Raw genomic sequence first — 14,698 nt, forward strand, 5'->3', positions numbered from 1 at the left:
TGCTGAAGGAGATACCCTTTTGGAGTAACCCCTTCCAGATAATGCTGCTTGCCGCATGCTGAATTCCTTCTCTAGAAATTGTGCTTCCCTGACGCTACCCATCTTTGGCTAGTGCTGTTTACACATTGTACTAGCTGTCTCTGGCCAATGTACTCAACTGTCTTTTTTTTGAAGTCTGAGCGTGGCTTCACTGAAACTACTCCAGGAAGAAATTAGACTTTATGTGGCCGCTGGAAAACATTCACTAGGTGCCATTGCCACTAGCATTTATAGAGAATCCGTACCCAAACTTGGTGTAAAATGTGGTACCGTTTGATTCTCAGCACAGCTGTACCCACTTTACAAATCAGGAAACTGCAGTTCTGAGCAGGCGAGACTGTCGTGTGCAGTGGGGCAGAGCTAGTTTCTGTTCCTAGTCCTCCTCCCATCTCTTTCTAGCTTAGAATGGTGCTGCTGGACTGGGCATGCGTGCAAGTGGAGGCAAACCTCAACAAATGCATCGTCGTCACTTGTCACGCGTTAAGAACATCAGCCAGACTTATTGTAAAGTACGACTAATTTTCTTAACAGATTTGTTCAGCATGTATCCTCTATATTTGGGATCATCTAAAAGAGAAGGGGGAAAAAAGAGAGGCATGCAGACTGAAGGTTTCTGTGATTAGTTTTCGACGAGACTGGGCAAAAACCTCATACATGAACATAAAGACTAAAATGTATAGGTAGCTAGGATAAGTTTTAAAGCTTAGCGGCCACCATTTGATCCTAAGGAATTCTTTGATTTGCTTTTCCTCGTTTAGTTGTATATGATTCGATGCTACTCTATGGTTCATGGTTATCTGTCACAGCTGCTCAGAAGAATGGACTTGGGAGTGCCTATGGACTGATAAGCCTAAGCTCTTCCCGCTGTCTCCGAGGGTAGTGTCTAGGTGCTGATAAATGGATGATTACATTGTGCTTCAGAGGTAAAACCACAGTGTCACATCCAGTAAGTTTTTGCTCAAGCCCAGGATTTTAAAAATTAACTTTAGGGACAGAGCCTATGGGATGCTGAAGGTTACCACTTAAGACACTGTGGAGTCTTGTCAGCATAGTTGATTATTCGGGGTTTGGAATAAAACAGGAATTGGAACACATTAGAAAATTGCTAAGGATAGTCGCTTCCTTTGAGGTGTTCATATATAAATGAGAAGTTATCTAGGAATGCGTGAGGTATTCATCCAATTGTCTTTTATTTAAAGTCATCAGGAATGTCCTGGATGGAGAAGACACACAGAAGAGCACATACGAAAGCGCGTGCTTTCAGCACTCACACCACCTTTCTTTGACTGTATACTTTCTTTCCGGGTTTGTCTCAGAATTTCCATTACTAGGCAAGCTGAGCATGTGCTGTAATTGGAAACTGTAAGGAAACAAACTTAAATCTTCCCCGTTTAGAGTCAGTGGAAACTTGAGCTGAAATACCATTTATAGCCGTGCTTCTCAACCTTCCTACGGCTGTGACCCTTCAATACACTCCTCATGCTCTGGTGACCCCAACCATAAAATTAGTTTCAGTGCTACTGCATAACTGTAATTTTACTACTGTTAATGAATCGTAATGTAAATATCTGTGTTTTCTGATGGTCTTACATGACCCCAGTGAAAGGGTTGATTGACTCCAAAAGAGTTTTGACCCACAGGTTGAGAAACACTGACATGTAGCCTCTCCTGTGTTATACATGAGACAGTAGAAGCCCTGGGTAATGAAGGAATTGTCCCCATCTTCAACCAATGATTGACAGAGCATCTTTGCCACCTCTTTCAAAGGAAACCAGAATTTTTTTTTTTTCTGGGAGGCCAAGTGAACTTATATTTCTGTACATGTCAGACACCATAGTAGATAGGTTTACCTATGATTTTCGTCAGCATATGAAGTAGATACTCCCATTTCTTGTATGAAGCCTAGATGATTTATATCTCTTACCTAGGCAAACTTAGGGGCAAATCCATGGATAAAATGGAGGTAGATTGAACTTTTGAACCTTTGTTTTTTTTTTATGCCGGGCAGTAGTGGTGCACACCCAGAGGCAGGCGGATCTACAGAGTGAGTTCCAGGACAACCAAGCCTACACAGAGAAACCTTGTCTTGAAAAAAACTGAACAAAACAACAACAAAAAGCCTGTTTTTTTTTTCAGTTGAACATAATGTGCCATTTCTCCCAGGATAATTATAGTAAACATTATCTATAAATAATTTAGTTTTCTCTAAATTTATTCTCATAAATGATCAGAAAATGGAATAACTTTAAAAGTTTTTTGTTTTATTATTTCAGGACTGTCAGCTTAGTACCTACTCCATTTTCTTATATTGAAATAGTTATTCTGATCCCAAAGACTATTACTTGTTAATTTGTTGGGTTGTCTATGGAAATAGGAGGAACAGTATGTAGATTTACACACAGGCCTTAATTTTTGGTATCTGTCAGCAGTGTAGACTTGGGAGAACTGCTTAATCCTATCACATTTAATGCCCTTTTCTACAAAATAGAAATGATAGCATATAGTCATTAGATTACTGTTGTAAAAGGAGTGGCGGGTGGCTTCCTGCCACCCAGCTAACTTTACCTGAAATAATTACACGGAAACTGTATTCATTTAAACGCTGCCTGGCCCATTAGTTCTAACCTCTTATTGACTAACTCTCACATATTGATTCAACCCATTTCTAATCTGTATCGCCACTTGACTGTGGCTTACCAGCATGGGTCTAACCAGCGTCGCTCTCAGAGAGGAGAGCCATGGCGTCTGCCTGACTCTGCTTTCTTTCCAGGCAGCAAGATGTCTCTGTCATTTCTAGAGTTTGGAAGTTGCTTATTTCTTGTTTACTTAGGTAATATTATATCCTTCTGGAGTCTTTGATGGAGTTGAAGAATGGTTAGTTATAGTTATAGTTTTCCTTAGTTATAAAAGATAAAATAGATATGAATATTGTAACTGTAATTCTTGCTTGATAACTGTTTTGTTATACGTAATTTTACTATGTTAAAGTGAAAACCTTTCTTTTTTGTTTAAACAGAAAAAGGGGAAATGGAGTAGGAGGGCCTTCTGTCTATGTGTTACTTTCATTGGTCAAAGAAACTGCCTTGGCCTTTTGATAGGACAGCAGCTTAGATAGGTGGAGCAGACAGTAGACTGCCACTCCTTTTACAACAGATTGCTTTATTAACAATCTCAAGTATGCCACACAATACATAACATATGGTAGGTACTCAGCAGGCATTGCTTATGGGTCTATCATAAAATGGCGGCACAACATTGTCTATATGAAGCTACTTTCTAGCTAACAATAAAAGGTAGGTAGGAAGCTCTTAACCTTGAATGTTATTTTGTTTCAAGTTTGTGAACTGATGGTCTCTGCTGTACCAACTGATCATTTCCCAAGGAATAGGTAGCACGTTCACGTTATTTGTTCTATCGATTATGGCTTTGAACTCCCTTTATTCACTATGATCATTCACTAAACATTTTTCCTCAGTGAACCTCAGAAATGGGTATCATGTAGCTTTTACCTAACTATTCCTGCTTCCATGACAACAAGGCATCCTATACTCACCAATTTGCTGTTAGGGCTATAGACCTATAGTCTTCCAGAATTAGATTTATGTGTGTGTGTAGTGACATTGGCTACCTAATGATTACATGACTCTAGCACAATAGTTCTCAACCTGTGGGTCACTACGCCTTGAGGGGGCTTGAACGACCCTTTCACAGGGGTCACCTAAGACCATCAAAAAGCAGATATTTACATGATAATTTATAGCAGTAATAAAATTACAGGTATGAAGTAGCAACAAAAGTAATTTTATGGCTGGGATTATCAACATGAGGCACTGTATTAAAGGTCACACTGTTAGGAAGGTTGAGACCCACTAGAGTCTAGGTGATCACAGCTCTGTTAAGTTCTGTATACATCTGTATTTCTTCCTACTCTCTGATCTGATGCACCATGTTGCCTTATTTCTATTGTGTTATTTGGAAGTGGGGTTACGAGGTCATGTGATAGTTCTGTGTTTGTGCATGCACGTCCATGGATGTGGAGGCCAGAAAGTCAGAAGATACCTTTTGATGCCCCTGCCTCCCTATGGCTTAGATTGAAAGTATGTGTTACTATGTTTGATTTAAAGTCTTATAAATACAGCTAGAGAAGAGAGCTACTCTAAAGTATGTTCTGTTAAAATTTATTCAATTTAACATGATTAATGGAAAACATACATTTCAAACTACAACATTACTTGCCAGTGTTATTAAAAAGCAACATCTACATGAGCAGGACCATTTTGTTGGATTTCATTCCTCACTAGTGCTTTTTCCTTTCATTGTTTTCCTTTTCCACCTACTCCCTCCCACTGCTAGTTTCTACTCAACCACACCAAATGTTATGGCTGAAAGTTGGGGATGAAGATAACCATCAAGTAATCCACACAGGAAACTCTATTTTAGAGGGCTGTATTCACGAGACAGATCATGAAAGATGTCCTCAACTGTCTTTTATTATAAAACATTACTAGGCCACTTCATTAACAGATACAACGATTGTTTTCTTTTCTTTCTTTTTTGGTTTTTTGAGACAGGGTTTCTCTGTAACTTTGGAGGCTGTCCTGGAACTAGCTCTTGTAGAACAGGCTGGTCTCGAACTCACAGAGATCCACCTGCCTCTGCCTCCCAAGTGCTAGGATTAAAGGCACGTGCCACCACTGCCTGGCAATAGTTATTTTTCTATCTCCTATAAATCAATTGAAAAGAGGGTTCAAGATAACAGCTACCATGGAAAAGTCTTGTGTGTGAACTCTTACTCTCAGGTGACTAGACAAATACTTCTGGTTACCTCTTGATTCCTCCACAAGGAGGACTCCCCAAATTAAATTGAAAATCATTGTGATTTCTCTGCCTAGTCTTCACATGTCTTGGTGAATATAAAGCTGTGTAGAACCAGGCAAACCGTAGGGCTTTGTACATGAATAGTTATCTCCAACTTTCAGTGAAAAGAACAGAGTATAAAAAACAAAGGGACAGGGTGGAACTGAGCGGGAGAGTGCATGCAGAAGCCTAGATTTAAATCCCCAGCACTGAAAGCAGACAGAAACAAGAGAATCAAAGTATCCTGAAGCCAGGGAGGAAAAGAAGCACTGTGAATGTATTCTAGCTAGTGACTAACTTGTGTTTGCGGAGTCAGAATTTTCCAAGCCTCCTCACTGTTTCCTCTTTGTTGTCTTCTAAATAGATCTTAGGAAAAATTTTAACTGGTAATATCAAATAAGAGGAAGCATATAGATAAAAGTAGAATAAAATAGAAAATAAGAATTAAGGAATGTAGACATGTCAAGTAAGTGGGAGAGGGAGGGATAGAGTCAAATAATTGGAAAGAATAGCTGGAAAAGACATGTAAAAACAACGCTTTTGAGAAGACTTACTAAAAACTAAGGATTTTGATACATTCATTATAAAAATGGTTGCTAGAACCCTTGATTTAAGCTAAGTATTCAACATCTAGGATAAGATACCTTTAATGTATATGAGGAAAGCCACAGAACAGTTGTAAGAATCAGACATTTATTTTTAGGTTCACCAATTAGTGAACCAACGAAAAAGACTTATGCTCCTGTTTAAGCTGATGTATAATTAAGGTAGCTAAGTACAAAGAATTTGTTCTTGAAGCTAAATTAGAATGCAAGAGGGAAAACTTGGAATTTTTAAGCTCTTCTGCATTAAAAATATAAACCTCTCAAAGCATGATTACATCTTCCAAAGCGTCATTGAGAAGCTATAATGGGGGTGCTGTGCTAGGTGCAATGGGGGATGTCAAGACAAGTCTCTCTGTGGCTTTGTAACAGTCTGATAGCCCAGTTCCACCAGAGTCAGACACTTGTGAAACTGATTCTCTTAGATCGTGCCTAAAGGTTAAGTCTTCTAGATACTACAGATTTGACTGGTAAACCATTTAGGACTTTGAATTTAAACTCGTAAATGGTAGGAATACTGAGTACATCCTTATGGTTTTGAAAGTGACGTGGAGTTGTCCGATGGACTGAGACTCACACCAGCCTAGAATACAGTCATGCTCTGAGAACTGATGTACAGATAACAGACAATTTAACATTGATGGCCAAGGCTTTAAAATGTTCTGCTTGCTCATCACCAGGCATTACTGATTGCTATTTTAAGGAACCCCACTTCTAAGATTAAGACTATATCTATGCTCAGTGTTGAACACTAGTCTCCACTAAACCTCTGCAAAGGAGGTGCTATTATTTTATGGATGGTTAAAATGAGATATAGAAGGGTGAGAAAGTTTGTGAGTGCTTAAAGATTCAGACCCAAATCTGGCTGCAGCACCAGATCTTCTTACTACTGTCCTGTCGAGTCATAGAGTTTTATCTGAATCATGTGGTTCAAAACTTCTGAAAGTAGATTTAAGAATATGGTTTGAGCTGACTTGAAACAATAGACTTTATTCTACTTAATGTAAATGTTCATATATTTCACTGTAGCTGTATTGTATCTGTATAGGATTTGATGTCTATTGCATAAGTATAGCATATGCTCTTTTGAAAAATGGGGAGAACCTTTGATTCTGGAACCATCTAGTCCCATGGGTTTCAGAGGAGAGACATGGACCTACTGGTTAACTCTTGATTATTACAGCCATTTCTTCATCCTAACCCCGTACTTCTGATCTCTTGTTCCTAACCAGCTATAGACTGGGAAGTTTATGCTTATAAACTTTTATTAGCTATTCTCTCCAAAACCCTTAGGTTTTTTAAGTTTTTAGTTCATACTGATACTCCCAGTTCCAGCTTATCAGGGTCTTTTGCTGCTTTTCCAATCCAGAACTTTCTTTTCCCTGTGAAGAAATAATTAGTAACCTTTGTTAAAGATGGTGTAGTGATATGAATAAGAATGGCTCTTATTGGAGGTGGTGTGTCACTGTGGACAGACTTTGAAGTTTTAAAAGCCCATGCTATTCCCAGTGGCTCTCTCATTCTGCTTTGGGTTTATGGATCAAGATGTGAGCTCTCAGCTATTGCCCCAGAGTGCATCTGCCTGCCCGCCTGATGACATACTAACTGCTGTGATGGTCGTGGACTCTAACCCCTTTAAACCATAAGCCCCACATAAAATACTTTCTTTAATAAGTTGTCTTGGCCATGGCATTTATTATCACAGCAATAGAAAAGTAAGATATGGTAGGGGAAACGTTATTCAAGAGTCTTCATTGTAGTGGTTTTATAATAGAGGGGGGAGATTGGGCTCAGCTCTCTGCACCATGGACAAGTGGAGAGTTCTAGCTCAGGAACAATGTATGGATGTATGTGTGGGCAAAGGATCAGTGGGCAGAAGATTTTAAGAGTGATCTGTAGCACAATTAATAAAAACCCAGAGACAGAAATTGGGGTTCAACCTGAAAATGAGAAAAGCAAAACAGCCAGTCAACACTCTACCTCGCTCCAAAATGGCGGTCCTGCCTCCAGGAATCTCAGAATGAGACTGTGTGTGAGAGCTGCCTCCTCCTGTCTTATACTCTCGAGGACTGGGATTAAAGGCATGCACCACTACCGTCTGGTTTCTGTGGCAAACTAGTGTGGCTACTGGGATTAAAGGTGTGTGTCGCTACTGCGTGGTCTGTAAGGCTGATCAGTGGAGCTGTTTTACTCTCTGGTCTTCAGGCAAGCTTTATTTATTAAAATACAAATTAAATATCACTACAGGGATCAGTGCTTGGGGAGATTCTTACTAGGTCAACTAGACTCATGTTCAGAACTGTCTGGAATATTTAGATACCTAAAATGGGGGGTGAGGAATCTGGTCATTACCAAGGAAGACCAGATACCAAGGTCAGAGGATTTTTGCTAAAATGGCATAGCAAGGTTCTTGTTTCAACTATTCTAAGCAGGTCAGCATAAAGTGTAGAGTCTGGGCTGTTGAGAGATAGGTTTCAGAAGAAGCTTGATTGAAGGCTGGTCTTTATCAGCCCACAGTGACATTTTCTGTGTGCTTTAACAAGTGCTTCTCTCAATGTATTTTTACCAGAATCTAGAGTTAATTTCTTTTGGGCTGTAAAGATCCACATTTATATTTTAACTTAGATAATAGTTTCAATGATATTAACTATGGCAATATCAGCATTTTAGTGCATTTAAAATTAAAATTATGTGGATCAATAGGAATAATACATATTTGAAGCAAAACTACCAGATTCACCTCTAGAAAATAGTTGTTTGGATGCTCATTTCTGGAGTATTATACTCCTTCCCCTCTTATTTGGGGGTGGTATTTAGGACTAACATATGCATCAGAGTGCTAAGGAGAAAGTGAAAGAATTTCCCATTAGAGGTTTACCTACCAAGGACCTTCAATATTGGCACTTAGAAAGAAGGAAATAATGATTTAAGACCAATCTTCATTCTAACCTGTTTAAATATGGAAATGGGGTTCAGACTGGTGAGGAAGATCCACAGATGACTCTCAAGAGTTGGGTACGTTTGTTTCAAGCTTTATTTTGTAGAAAGGAAAGGGAGAAACTAGAAAGTGAGGGAAAAGATTAGAAAATATTGTGTGGCCGTGCAGTGGTGTTTCACACCTTTAATTCCAGCACTTGAGAGGCAGAGGCAGGTGGACCTCTTAGTTCAAAGCTAGTGTGGTCTACAGAGCATATTCCAGGACAGCCAGGACTGTTACACAGAGAAGCCCTGTTTCAAAAAACCACAAAAAAGATAAGAAAATATTGTGTGTGGGGCCCCTTGGGTGCTGCCTTTTTATATAGGGAAAATTAGCCTGGTTCATTCCAGAACAGCTTTCACGGAGTGCGGAGCATCGAGGAGGCCCAGCAGTGCCAGGGAGATGGGATAGACTCGTAAGTATCTCAGAGTGGAGGACCAGGGTTATGTGTTATTATATGTTGCCTTTACAAAGTCTGACCCCTGCCTTACAGATTAGGACAGCTGAAGTTCAGCAGCATGGTAAAGCTTAGCAAATGTTTCACAACCACAAGATGACTGACTTGGGACCAGAGGGTATTTGTGTCCCCCAAACTCATATCCTTTATTTCACACCTATCCCCAACCGTAAGTTTGTAACAGCTTTAGGGGACTGCTCTGGCCACAAGACAGTAGGGAAAAGACAGGTTTCCTCTTTTAGGTGGCCAGACGCCTTTTCTTTCACCCTACCCTGTTTATGTGAATGCACAACCAGCTCCTGAAGATTCCCTGACCATGTCTTTCCTGTTACTTTTTTATTTTTATTTGATATGTAATAATCTGTTTATATTGATCACATTAATGGAGTAGCATATAATGTTCAGTGTGCATATTGTTAACATCAGCTTAAATGTATTTGCCTCCTTAAACATCTGGTCCTTTCTCCTGACGAACTTTCAAAATCCTAGTTTTTTTAAATGTGTGGTGCATAATTGTTAGCCATATTGTGTGATGTTACACCAGCACTTATTTCTTCTAACCTGAGCTCAGTAGCTATTGATGGAATCCCACTCCATCCCTACCATCCCCAACCCCTAGGAGCCCTTGTTCTAGTCTCAATTTCTGCTTTTCTACATGGGAGGAGTCACATGTTACTTGACTGTCATGCCTGCCTTGCCTCCCTGACCTTCCATATGATGTGTTTTGCCTTCTTGAACTTGTCATAGTGGATCATTGACCTGGGAATACATTGTAAACTGTTTCTTTGGGACATAATAGTCCTGTGGCTTAGAGCCCTTTACTTGGAATCACAGAGCGTCTGCTTCCAGGGCAGCAGAGGAGTGTTTCCTAAAGAAACATTGGAAGAAAAATCTTAACAAATGGTTGGCACACATAGGAATCTTTACAGAATGAACGGATCACGTTGCCACCCAGCAAACCACTATGAGCAGGAGTGGATTTACATGTTGTACTGTTTCCGTACTTGGCAATTTCCCACAGTGTTTATTTGAAAACAAACTCAAATTCTATCCCAGGTCACTTTTATATTGTGGCTGGTAACACTAGGTACGTACTTGTGTTAAGAAAAAAAAAATCACTTTCCAAGTTGCCTCTTGGAATAAATGTTCTTTTTCTCTTCTAATTAAGTGGTTTCCTTAAACTTGCTATTTCAGGGAAGAAAATTTTAGCTAGACATTGTTATATTACTTAATTTTCTTTTCCTGACCAGTAATAATTCTGCTAACATGAGAGCATTTTATGTCTCTGGATGTTAATTTTATGGAATTGTTTTCATCTTAATAGGTAGAGATAATGCATGTGAAAAAACCTCATATATGTTTCTGCGTAAGGAGCTTCCTGTCCGACTGGCTAACACGATGAGAGAGGTTAACCTTTTGCCGGATAACTTGTTGAATCGCCCTTCAGTAGGATTAGTTCAGAGCTGGTGAGTAAATGTTCTGATCACCCTACAATGCTTGAACAGTTTGGCATTGACACCATTTTCCACAGAAGTGTACATACTGTCTTTCTGGGGCTGAGTCATTCAGGATAGCTGGGTTTTACTTGCATTTAAATGCTTTTCTTCTAACTATTCATTTAAAAACTGGCCAGGCTGTGGTGGTGCACACCTGCAATCTCATCACTTGGGAGGCAGAGGCCAGCCTGGTCTACAAAACAAGTTCCAGGAAAGCCAGAGCTGTTACACAGAGAAGCGCTGTTTCAAAAATCATAAAAAAAGTTTCATCTTAAAAGTGTTTAATGAAAGTATCTTTGAAAAAAAAGATAATTTCTTAACTTTTCATTGTTTCTCTTGTTATACACTTGGTTGCTTTATTGAAAAAAATTAAGACTAGCCAGGTGGTGGTGATGCACACCTTTAATCCCAGCACTCAGGAGGCAGGGGCAGGTGGATCTCTGTGAGTTTAAGGCCAGCCTGCTCTACAAAGCAAGTTCCAGGACAGTCATGGTGGTTACATAGAGAAACCCTGTTTTAAAAACCAAAAGAATAATTAGAGAATAATATAAAGGAATGGCAATGCAGTGGCCAGGCATCAGTGGACCTGTTTTCATTTTAAAAAGTGAGGCAGTGTCTCCTGTATCCCAGGCTGGCCTTGAATTCAATTTGTTGCTTAGGTGACCTTGCATTTCTGATTCTCTTCCCTCCCGAGTATTGGTACCTACATGTGCCACCATGCCCAGCTGCTAGGGATTGAAACACAACTTTGACAAAATAGCGTGCTAGGCAAGCCCTCTATCAGTTGAGCTACATGCCTAACCCATTTGCTCTCCTTTGGATAGGGAGACATTTTCTACTTTTAGTAAGTTTCAGCCTTGCTTCTTTTGTTTTTGTTTTAAACATCTTCCATGAAGGAAATGATTGAATGGTCAAATCATTGTAGGGAACCTCACATGGAAATAGTATCAGTTCCATGCTGTGCTGCATCTGCACATATGAAAAATTTTAAAACCAAGTTAAGTCAGTTGTACTGCTGATTGTAAAGCATGCCTTCCCTCATAGAGGGAATGGAGTTTGTGACGACTTTCCTCCCTAGGTGAGGTCACTGAGTGGGAGGCTGTAAGAAAAGGTGGTGTGTTTTTAGACAGGTTTGCATGTTTGCTCTACTCTGCTAGAAGCATTATGGGAATGTCTGGAGAAAGCAGGAGGACTGTAGGGATGAGGTGGCATACATGTTGCTGATCAGGAACAGTGGTGTAAGAATGAAAGGGGCAGGAAATGCTGGCTTTGGTCTTGTACTGTTCCTTGATGGGTGGGTGGAAGTGACTGGTACACAGGAGCAGGAGAACATCAGAAGAAAACACCATGAGCTGGAAAAGGAGCTGAATTCAGAGAGTTTGTGGTGGCCTGGCCTCTGCTAGAGAATGGACATTCAACAGCATTCCCAAGGATGTGAAGTTCTTATGAGAAGCACTATTTTATGCTATGACCATGCATGGCCTAGGGATTGGCCTAACTCAGGTGATGGGGAATGAAGAAAATGATAGACACATACAGAAAAGCCAGTCGAGTCACATATTCTGATGGGGTTGTATCAATGTCATTCCTGAATTGAAGAGGTGGATTTCTTGTATAGAGCCAAATAAGGAGTGTAGTTCAAGTTTAGCTGTTCTCGGTAGGGGATCTCTGTAGAGGAGCAGTCTTGAGGTGTAAATATCTGGGAGGAAGAAACTTCAGTGGGCATTTTCTGTACACACTGTCAACATCCATACATGGACTAGGGAATGGCTCTGCCATTGCCATGGGTCTGAGGCGTTGGTGTCCTCGACATGGCCATGTTCTTGTCAACACCATTCATTCACTCAGGACTTCATCTGATACTGACACGTTCACTGGGAACTTCCTCCACTACCCACATTTTTAGATGATCTTACAGGTTCACTGTCTAGCCTCCTTTCCAGAAAAGCAGAAACTCCTATGAGGTGCGTAGTCCTTAGGTTGTGGGAAAGATCAGAGAAACAACGACTATGCATTTGATACCGTAGTTACATTCTGCTCTGGACTCATGGCTTGTTTTAGAACGAAGAAGCAACAAATACTTGTTTGTGTGAGATTTCTTTATTGCTTCAAGACCATCATTGGAAATATTGCTGTAGAAAGTAAAAGTCATTGTCAGGGACAATGTTGAGGATTCTAGGTAGACAAGGTATTGAGGATTCTATTTGAGCATTTTAGGTAGGCAAGGTCAAGTCCTTTGATCCAGTAAGTCCAGTAAGTGGTAACAATTAAATCATTCCCATTGCTTATGTAGCAGTTACTTCAGGAACTTCCAAGTGAATTGCTGTCTCTGAGTTGCTTTCCAACATTAACTAACATTCCAGACACCAACAACTCTGTTCAATCCTGATACTAAGTAAGTGAAGTCAGCACAGAGCCCACAGTTTAAGGTCTATGTTCCCCAAGACTGGTACTACACCTCAGATGCCCTGTCTATGCTTTAGACTGACTGGCTGGACATTGAGTTTCCACGCCCCTCTCTTGAAGTTCATAATTTGCTCAAGTGGATTACAGAATTCAGGAAGTCACTTTGTTTATATTTAAAGGTAGATTTAAAGATATAATTCAGAAATAGCAAAAATGATAGAAATATATCAGACAAAATGTTGCTGTAGCTATATAGCCCTCTTTGAGTATGCTCTGTTGGCGCCTCCAGGTGTTCAACACAAAGATCTCAGAATCTCCTAATTCAAGAGTTTTTATAGAGTTTCATTTCCAGACCTCATACCTCCACAGAGTTTGGGGATTAGAACAAAAGTTACAGCTCCCCAGTCACTTGCAGCATTGTTCTGATTGTGTTGACACTTGTCTAAAGGCCCCACCCTTGTGTTGACACTTGTCTAAAGGCCCCACCCTAAGCAACATCATTAGAATAACTCAAATGTGAGCAATAGATGCTTCTTATGAGTAGCAAAAGATACTCCTGTCATTCTGTAAGTTTGAAGGTTTAGGAAATGTATCAGGAGCCAGGAGTAAATACCAAATTTCCTTTTGATATATAGATATATCAAATATATCTATATATCAAACATATATAATATATACATAATATTTGATATATAATATATGATATGCATCAAAAGGATACATACACATACATACATACATACATGTATATGCACACACACAAACTGACAAAGTAAAATAGGACTCAGATTACTATGTTAAATCTTTGTACCCCATTGTCCATGTCTACTTAAGACTATCTGCATGCCATTTCTTTTTGTTCTTACATATTCTTTTTTGAAAAATAATTTCCTACTTAAGAATTGCAAGAATAGTAGAAAGAATTGCCATATACCTTTATTCAGCTTCATTGATAACATTTGGTTATATTTTCTCTTTCATAATTCATGTTTATGTTCTCTTTCCTCCCTTGAATGGGAAGAGAGATACGATTATGTGTGTATTATATGACACACACACACATGCATGAAAGAAATGTGAAAGTTGTCAGGATGAAAGCGGAGTTGCTAGAACTAGGGAGTTACTAAGGAAGATTTCTTCTGCATGGTTTCCTGTTAGTGGCTAGCACAAGAGTCTGGGTTTACAATCTTGTCCAGAGGCACCTGCAGCCTTATAAAGAAAGTCCCCTTGTCTGTACAATTTTTCTTTCTTCTATCATGTATTGCTGTGTCTTAGGTATTAAAGAGGAAGCAAGATGAATAAAATAACATCCGTGTTTAACAGTGTGCCATTACAGAAGAAAGGGAAAGCTGGGAAAGAGAGTGGGAAAAGAAGCAGGTCAACATAGGAGGGATTTTAGAAGTGTACTCAAGGAGTCTCCAAGGAGGTGCCCTTTGAACATACCCATGACTCCTGTTAGTGTGTTATTTCTCATTGTAATGCTCTTCCCAAATATCAGTGGTTTTTTTTTGAAATTCTTTCATATTGTCCCTTTTTAAGATTGACATCACACAAACATTCATTACTGTTAATGGATTGAACATTTGGATTGAAGTTGCCATTATGTTCCTTTGCCCCCAAATACTTTAACATGTGTATCTCTGGTTATAACTCGTAGAAAACCGTGATATAATTGTCGTATTTAGAAGTTTATCGTTGATATAGCAATATTTCCTAATAGGTAACACTTGTAATTATTTTAGTAGTTATCTTAATAATGCTCCTGTTTTTTTTAAATCCTGTCTTGATTTAGGAATCCAGTTTAGGATCATGTATTTGTGTGTTTCTGGCATTGGCTTTAAGAGTGAGCTGTATGTGGAGCAGT

At 39.4% G+C, this 14,698-nt stretch overlaps 1 protein-coding gene across 1 annotated transcript in view; it reads left to right on the forward strand.

Moving 5' to 3' along the window:
* The window catches only part of Pdk3 (pyruvate dehydrogenase kinase 3), a 63,187-nt gene that overhangs the window by 11,188 nt on the left and 37,301 nt on the right, over window positions 1–14,698 (forward strand). Inside the window, exon 2 of the mRNA XM_048449790.3 lies at window positions 10,257–10,398. Coding sequence (XP_048305747.1) covers window positions 10,257–10,398 — 142 coding nt within the window. The remainder of the gene's footprint in view (window positions 1–10,256; window positions 10,399–14,698) is intronic.

The sequence above is a fragment of the Myodes glareolus genome, chromosome X (assembly GCF_982192425.1).
Source record: "Myodes glareolus chromosome X, mMyoGla1.1, whole genome shotgun sequence".
Taxonomy (NCBI): domain Eukaryota; kingdom Metazoa; phylum Chordata; class Mammalia; order Rodentia; family Cricetidae; genus Myodes; species Myodes glareolus.